General features: G+C 46.4%; 1 protein-coding gene across 1 annotated transcript; it reads right to left on the bottom strand.

Annotated features, from left to right (window-relative positions):
* Positions 1-4,144: 4,144 nt before the first annotated feature.
* On the bottom strand, positions 4,145-8,189 carry LOC125538876 (probable GMP synthase [glutamine-hydrolyzing]). Its single transcript, XM_048702186.1, has 5 exons — positions 7,050-8,189; positions 5,418-5,475; positions 5,212-5,295; positions 4,993-5,134; positions 4,145-4,706 (listed from the first exon to the last, which is right to left on the bottom strand). The coding sequence occupies exons 1-5, from the start codon at positions 7,528-7,530 to the stop codon at positions 4,302-4,304; spliced, it is 1,170 nt and encodes a 389-aa protein (XP_048558143.1). The 5' UTR covers positions 7,531-8,189; the 3' UTR covers positions 4,145-4,301.
* Between the last annotated feature and the right edge of the window lie 257 nt (positions 8,190-8,446).

The raw sequence follows: 8,446 nt of genomic DNA, 5'->3' as shown, positions 1-8,446 counted from the left end.
CTTGTTGTTGTTGCATCATATAGGTTGCTCACCCAGTGCACATCTAGACAACCTACTTTGATGCAAAGTTTAAATTGGTAAAGAAAAGCTAAAAAAATTAGTTGCCTATTCACCCCCCCCCCCCTCTAGTCAACTATATCGATCCTTTCACTCACAAAGTATTCCTCCAGTATCTAGGAGTGGCATGATCACATGGTCGAAGGAATAGATACTTAACATTACGAAAGCTACGGCAAAGTGAACTTAGTGATACCATCAGATGCTAAGCTTATGGTTGGGCATGTCCATCACATCATACTCCTAATGATGTGATCCTGTTATCAAATGACAACTGATGTCTATGGTTAGGAAACCTTAACCATATTTGATCAACGAGCTAGTCTAGTAGAGACTTACTAGGGACACGGTATTGTTTATGTATTCACACGTATATTTAAGTTTTTGGTCAATACAATTCTAGCATTAATAATAAACATGTAGTAACTCCATTTTTATTTAATCTACATATTAGGTTTGACTGAAGTCAAATTTCATAAAGTTTGATCAAGTTTATAAAAAAAATATAAACATTTACCATAACAAATCTATATGATGTGAAATTACATTCAATAATGAATCTAATGCTATTGATTTTTTATTGTATATGTTAATATTTTTGTTTATAAACTTTGTCAAATTTTATGAAGCTTGATTTTGACCAAAGCTAATATGCGGACTAAATAAAAATGGGGGGAGTATCATGAACAATGAAATATGATCATAACCAATTTATTATTGCCTGTAGGGCATATTTCCAACGACAAATTTGCAGAAGTTTGAATATATGGCCGAGGCACTATCAGATACTTATCTAGGCTTACCATCCACTGTGGGTCTACATAGGACTGATTGTTTCCAGTTTTTGATGGATCAAGTTATGAAAAGAATTATGGGATGGAAGGAAAGGAAAGTTTCAACACGAGGAAAGTAGGTGCTACTCAAATCAATTATACAAGCTATACCATCTTATGCAATGTCAGTTTTCAAAATTCCAAAATAGATTTGTAAAGGAACTACATACGTGGTGTCATATTATTGGTGGGGTGATGGTGACAACCAGAGGAGAATGCACTGGTTTGTGTGGTGGAAGTTGTGTGTGCCAAAGAAAGAAGGTGGAATGGGATTTTGAGATATTCATTGTTTTAACCTAGCCCTACTTGCGAAATAGACTTGGATATTAATTGATAATCCAGATTCCCTTTGTGCACGTGTTCTCAAAGCCAAGTATTATCTAGATTGTGATATTTTGAATGCAACTCTGGAAAAGAAAGCCTCATTCACATGGCAAAGTATTATGTCGGGGGTGCAGACACTAAAAAAAAGGTCATACATGGAGGGTTGGTGATGGTAGTCGAATCAATGTTTGGGATGATGAATGGATCCCTAACTCACCTACCAAGAAAGTGATCATGGCTTGTGGAGGCAATTTACTATGAAAGGTAAGTGATTCCATTGACCCTGTTGCGGGTCGTTGTGATGAAGAGTTGGTTTCTCAAACATTCTGGCAAGTTGACGTGGCGCAGATCCTTGCGATTTTGTTGCTTGAATTTGATATGTCAGACTTCGTAGCATGGAACTTGTGCAAAAACGGGAGATTCCCAGTGAGATCAACATACTTTGCGGAGTGGCACAGCGAATATGGACATAAAATATCAGGAGAAAATACAGTCGGACCCTTATGGAACTCACCAATATGGGGGACGGTCTAGAGCTTAAGCTATCCTGGCAAGCATCAAATTTTCCTCTGGTGAACTTTGTTAGGATCGCTCCCATGTCGGGTGACTTTGGCTAACAGACGTATAAAAGTTATTGGGCAATGTCCTACGTGCGGTATAGGAGCGGAGGATACCAAGCACCGGTTATTCACTTGTGCAAAGCTAAAGAGGTATGGAGGTTACTGGGTCTGGACGTTACTATTGATAGAGCATGCGTCGTGGATCATACAGGAGAAAATGTGCTGGAATATTTAGTGGTGCAACCAGTTGAAGAATGTGTGATCCTCGATCTGAGAAATTTCAGCGGAAGCAATTGCTATTGGTTTCTGGTATTTATGGTGAGAGAGGAGAAAGTTAGTGCATAAGAGCATCTCCAACAGCCGTCCAACACGCGACGCGCTAAAAAATACTTTGCAGCACGCCCATCGCCTGGTTTGGCGCGGCTGGCAGCGCTGGCTCCAGCAGCCGCACTAAATTTAGCACGCGCGCGTAGCTCTAGTAGGCGTGCTGCAGCGCGCACGCTGTCGCACGAACACTCTGGACTAGGTTGCATACATATCTTTTTAGATAAAACGATACATAGATATTTTACATAGTTCATAGCATAGATAGATAAAATTATGGTGCGATTACATAAAAACTACAGTGCAACTACATACTACGGTGCAACTAAATAAACTATGGTGCAACTACAACCTACTCCGAGTCGTCCTCATCATCATCATCATCCTCGCTGGTGTTGTCCGAGGTATCGAGCCACATGTCCTGCCAACGAAGATCATTATCCTCAAAGATCGACTCCCCACTTGTTTCAATGATATCGCACTGCGATATCGTCAGTGCCTTCCGCCGACGCCTGTCTGCCCGCTCCGCGCGGCGCTTTGCCGTCCTTTCCCCCCAATAGGCGTGCTCGGCGGCGATGTCCTCCGGGTGGCGCCGGCGCCACTCCGCCATGGCTCGCTTGTCCTCCTCGGCGATGAGGAGGCGGCGCTGCCGCCGACGATGCTCCGCACGGTCCTGATCTATGATAAGACGAGGCAGAGGGGCGACGGCCTACGCCTGCTCGCGCGTGAAGACGTCGCGGAAGTTCATCTGCGACGGAGGCCTCTCTAGGCGCCATGCCGCCGCGTCGTGCGTGCGGGCGGCCTTGTGCGCGGTCCCGAACATGCCGAGGCCGAGCCGGACGTCGCCGGACCGAATCTCGGCGTAGTAGTTGCCGTCGGGGCGCTCGCGGACACCGCGGTAGCCAGACGATCCCCGGCGGCGCGGCGGCATGGTGGCGCGGTGGGGGCGGGGCGAGCAAGCGTCAGAGAAGCGGCAGAGGGAGCGGGGAGAGCGCGCGTGGCAGTGTGAAGGCCGCGTGGCGAGCGCCGCAATTTATAGGCGTGCTGGAAGCGGTGCGCCAAATCTAGCACGCGAGCTGCCGTCTTTTCCCACGCGCGCGCAATTGTTTCCCGCGCGCGCTACTTTCCCGCCGCCGCTGGAGCGCGCCAAAAAGTCTCGCGCGCGCTAAAAAGCCGGTTTACCACGCGCACATCTTTTTGCACCGCTGTTGGAGATGCTCTAATGAAAAGGTCCAGGAACCTAAGTTCATAGCAACGGCAATCAGAGATTTGGTTGCTAACTATACTATGGCGAGTGATGCAAAGGCAACGATCAAGCGACATGGCTGGGAAAGACCAAGGAGCAACTATGTGAAGCTAAATGTATATGAGGCTAGACTCGAATGGCAGATTCCTCGTGGAAGGAACCGAGGAAGTCGATTGGTGCAGAGATGCACTTATGGCCTAGGCATTGGCCTTACGGTTTGGTGACTACAGTCGAGTGTAATCGCACAAAGGTGAACTCCGACGACATCGAGGTGATAGAGACAATGAAGAATGAAGATCGTTTTTTCGGTCTTGCGGTTTGGTGACTACAGTCGAGTGTAATCGCACAAAGGTGAACTCCGACGACATCGAGGTGATAGAGACAATGAAGAATGGAGATCGCTTTTTCGGTCTATCGGCAACAGTTTTTGATTATCAGCATAAAGGTGAACTCCGACGACATCGAGGTGATAGAGACAATGAAAAATGGAGATCGCTCTTTCGGTCTATCGGTAGCAGTTTTTGATGATCAGCAGTTTTTGATTACATATATCAGCTTATGCGTGATTTCTCACATATTACTTTTAAACATGCTCCTAGAGAGACTAATTGTACTGCCAATGATTTAGCCAAACAAGTTAGAAGTAAGGTGTATGCGGGGTGGGTGAAAGATCCACCTGTAGAAATTGTTGATAAGATATATTATGGTCATCACCTTGCAATTGCAATAAAGAGTACTTTGATGTAAAAAAAACTAACTAACAGAGTACGAGGGCCAACCTGAGATGCCAGCTCCACCACTGATTCAGGAAAAACAAATGCATTTGCATCACAAAGAATATACATCATTACATGCTGCTGTTCAACCAGTCTTAACACGCCGAGAAAAGCTACCCTACGATACACAAAATGCACACAACGCTTATACATGGCTCCAGCGTCCCCATCACAGCCGCCGCTACGAGATGCTGAGCTCGTCTATCGTTCTGGACAGCCCAATGTCAACGGCTAGTCCGTTAGCAGCCCCGTTCGTCTTTTGCTCCGCGGCGTGATTGCTGGCGCCTGAATTTGCTTCGCTGCCAGATTCGGTAGTAGGCTTAGCACCAGTTGCGGCTGCGGTGCATTCAGCAAACCGGTAGCAGGAGACGAGGTGGTCGTTGGTCATGCCGGAGACTTGCATGAAGGTGTACACGACCGTTGGGCCTACGCTGCGGAAACCCCTTCGGACCAAATCTTTGCTTATCGCGTCCGCTTTAGATGTCTTGACAGGAACCTGACGGGGATACCTGAATGTGCTCAATATAGGTCTGTGGTTCACAAAGCTCCAGCAGTACTTATCAAATGACCCAAACTCCTCTATAACCTGCAATGATAGACACATGGTGAAGGTAAGACAACACGGTTCAAGAATATCTTGTGGCAAAGATCATGTGCGGCTTTTTTATCAGTAGAAGTGGGTGCAAGAAACTGCGTCCAAAATGTCAGTAAGAAAGGTAAATGTTTCATTTCCATATGGAGCTACCAAAACTTAAGGAGAGTAAAATACAGCTATATATATTTCACTTGTTCTAATCCCAAAGCAGCACTTAGTTTCAAGAATCAAGATTCCCATAATCATGACATAGAATTATTATGAGTAAAGGGCTAACCTTCAGTATTTGTCGTGCATTCTCAATAACACCGCGCAATTTCTGTTCAGATAACAAGGAGCTGCTAGGACTTCCAGGTGCAATAATCTTCCTCTCGCTTAATTTAGAGACTGATGCAGGGTCAAAATCCATGAAAACCTCCCTGTCAAGCACACCTGAATATGTTACCAGGGTTGCCAAATGCCAACATCCAAGTACATCAAAAGTGTAAAGAGCTACCTGAATATAGATCTCTTGTTCAAAATTGTTGGCCATGTAAGTTCGGCCAGTGAACCCGAGAGCACCAGTAACTCAAACAACTTCCTGTAATTAAAATAAGCACTTCATAAGACATTCTTTGGAGAAACATAAAACAGTATGTTTTACAAAGAGTGTTGTATGCCTAAAGAAACTAGTAATTTTTATCAAGGTTCATTATTGCATACTTGTCGTCGTGAACTGGAACTCCCCATTCTTCGTCATGAAATGCAACATAACATGGATCTGCACTTGTAAGTTAATATCATCAAATCAAGTGATGACCACACTAAAAATAAGAACTTAAGAAGAATTTTTTGGATAAAAATGCACCATGGATTATATGAAGCAAATGATGGCTAATAAGCAATAAGATAGGGCAATAGCTTTTACATGCGATGGACTCTCTGAACAAACACTAGATTAGTGATATAATCAGCTTGATCTTATTGCAACAATTGGTAATTAAAAGGGGGGGGGGGATATCCAGGTAGTGAAATGCACTAAAAATAACAATCCTACACTTCGTTAAGGAGTATAAGTTCATGTTCCCAAAATTTATGGTAGTCCCACACTGGGATTCAAATGCAGGTTTGCATTATCGCTGTTAAGATCCACGTGACAAAATAAAGTTGTGATTACATATTACCAGGTCCTCATGTAATGAAAATGGCATTGCTGGAGCAAAACAGGGGAGGGGAGAAAAGAAGCCACTCCTGCCTACTTTAATATCAAGCCTATGAACAGGCAAGCATGTGAAAATTATTCCTCAAAGATCCCAACTTGGAAATCCACAAGATTCTAGTGACTTCTCCTAAATAGTTTACATGTTTGTGAAGGTACTCAACGATTATATCCATATTTGTGGTCAGTGAATTTGTTGCACTACTGGTAAAAAACAGGGGTAGCCCACTTGCAGCTCTGTAAGAGAATGCTATCCACAATACTCAAAACTCATGGGCATCCAATTGCAAACTTCTTTGAATAGGTCATACCTATAGTCACACACACAAAGTCCTTGACTCACCAAGAAGATACCAACAAAATTCTCATTTTCACCTACCCTCTTCAATAAGGTCTTATATGTAACATGACAAACATCGCTGGTCCTACATGTTGTCAAAAAAATATTGCTAGTCCAACGAAACATTGTTTCACATTTCTAAGTTTATAGCTGTGCTTTCATCGTGAATGATCTTGCAGAATATCTATGTATATGTTGTTTCAGCAAGTAGAATTACAAAAATACCCACTGTGCGAAGGTTTTCTAGAGTAAAGTCCCTGTATGACACAAACTATCAGGCATAATTCTACACTTTACTAGTCGCATCTAGAAATACCTACCTTCTGCATACAAAATCAGTAAAAAAAAATGCTTACCCACAACCACACCAGATCCACACGGCGCATTAATGTAAACAAGAATACTGATACAGTGAGTAACTTCATAAGGTAGAACGACAGCCTTTACCCTTTAGCAATGTACCTCCTTGTGATGATAGCTTTCTAACTACTTAATCATAAAATTTCTTAGTACTTGCAACAGTTGGAATCTTAAAGATCAGAGACCCCTGAAATGCTTCATCCATGAGTGAATCATAAAGTCCTGGTCCCCGGTTTGCATCATTGGAATCTAGCATTCTAAACTCAATAAAATGGACCTTTTCATCTGAATTTTAGATCTGATGCAGATTGCCTCCTCTGCCTACAACAAAGCCACTACTGCAGTACTAGAAACCATTGCACTAGACCAATTGCAGGTTTATATGTTCAAAGGAGCAGTGAATCAAGAAAATGCAAAGCAATGGAAAAAGACGCACCGGTATTAGCAGTCACCCAAGCACACCTCCTCTTCAGACCAGAAGCATCACTTGGAGAAGCAGATCCAGCCTCCCTTTCCAGCATGGCAGAGACCTTATGATCAGCCTGGGAGACGGTCTTCTTCTTCCTCGGCCCAAACACCGGCCTCCCAATCCGCCCAGTGGATGCCCGGCTGCAGAACGAGTCTGTCGAAGCGTCTGATGAGCATGAGGCGTCAAGAGAGAACCCTGAGCGCAGTAGCAGCTCCTGCCGGCGCATCCCTGCCGGCACGCTGAGCGAAGGGAGCAATGTAGGCACCGCAGCAGGCTTCTTCTCCTCCACTGTCGCTGTTGCTGATGCGACATCCCTCCCAGGCCTCGGCGACGCCTTCCGACCCCGGGTAGCAGACACAGATCGTGTCCTGCTCCCCGCAGACCGCGGCTCAGAGTCTCCACCACCTGAAGCCGGAGACAGACGCCCCCTCGAACTAGACCCGGACATCGCGGCCAAATCAGCAACTCGTCCCAACCTCCCCAAAACCCCTCCTCCTCCTCGCCCCTTCACAGGCTTAGCAGGAAACCAAATCGACGAGGCACAGCTGGTCGGGAAACACCAAATTGCGCGAAAGCAAGCAGCAGACCTCGGGCGACTCGCCGCATTCCGAACGATCCCCAGCCCTCTCTCGGCAAATCCACGAGCAAAACCCTAGCAATCGACGCCCGACCTCCCCGGCATTGCGGAGAGCGAGCTCAGAGGCCCCGATCTAAACCCCAGAAACGCCGAGACCTCCCCGCCGCGAGCTCCCGGAGGCAAAAACGAAAGCTCAGCCGCGAAACCTCGCAGGCATCGGCGGCGGGGCGGGGGAACGGCTCCCGCGAGGCCCGATTTGGGTTCCCCCCGAGCAGCACGCCCCTCCTCCGAACCCCGGCAACGGCGACGCGGCGCGCGAGCAGCCAAGATGGAACCCTAGGAGCGCTGGGGGTGGCGGAGGCGGAGGCGGAGCGGGGGCGGGGGAGGGGGCGGAGGCGGAGATGGAGTGAGGTGTGCCGAGCAGGCAGCAGCAGCCAGCAGTAGCAGCAGCAGCTCGAAATTTACTGCCGCTGGTATGGTATTGGTGGGTGGTAGGTGCCTTCGCCTGGTGTTTAGCAGTAGATTTGGTTTAGCGAGGTGTTTTGGTCCTGGTACAGCTGCTTTGCGTGTGCGCCGTTTTTGGCCTTGGAGTTGGTGGTGGCAGCTCGAAGTTCACTGTGATGTGTCCCCTTGCTTCGAGAGATGCCTCAGGGTGTGTTTGATAGGATGTATTAAGGGTGCATGAGGGCAAAAGTTCTCAATTCGATCCATTTTTGCTTGTTTGGTAGGGTGCATGGACCCACCTGAGCTATGCTCATCTGATGCATAAAAGTGCCATCAGCCATGC

Source organism: Triticum urartu, chromosome 2 (genome assembly GCF_003073215.2).
Source record: "Triticum urartu cultivar G1812 chromosome 2, Tu2.1, whole genome shotgun sequence".
Classification (NCBI taxonomy): domain Eukaryota; kingdom Viridiplantae; phylum Streptophyta; class Magnoliopsida; order Poales; family Poaceae; genus Triticum; species Triticum urartu.
The sequence above is the reverse complement of the archived record's forward strand: the minus strand, read 5'-3'. Positions and strand labels throughout refer to the sequence as shown.

Bases quoted from the DNA above. Each gene is read 5' to 3' on its own strand.
- LOC125538876 (XM_048702186.1), bottom strand. From the start codon at position 7,530: ATGTCCGGGTCTAGTTCGAGGGGGCGTCTGTCTCCGGCTTCAGGTGGT. The intron at 5,135-5,211 runs GTAGCTCTTTAC...TGTGCTTGACAG, and splicing joins AACAAGAGATCTATATTCAG to GGAGGTTTTCATGGATTTTG. The intron at 4,707-4,992 runs GTTAGCCCTTTA...CTATCATTGCAG, and splicing joins ATGCACGACAAATACTGAAG to GTTATAGAGGAGTTTGGGTC.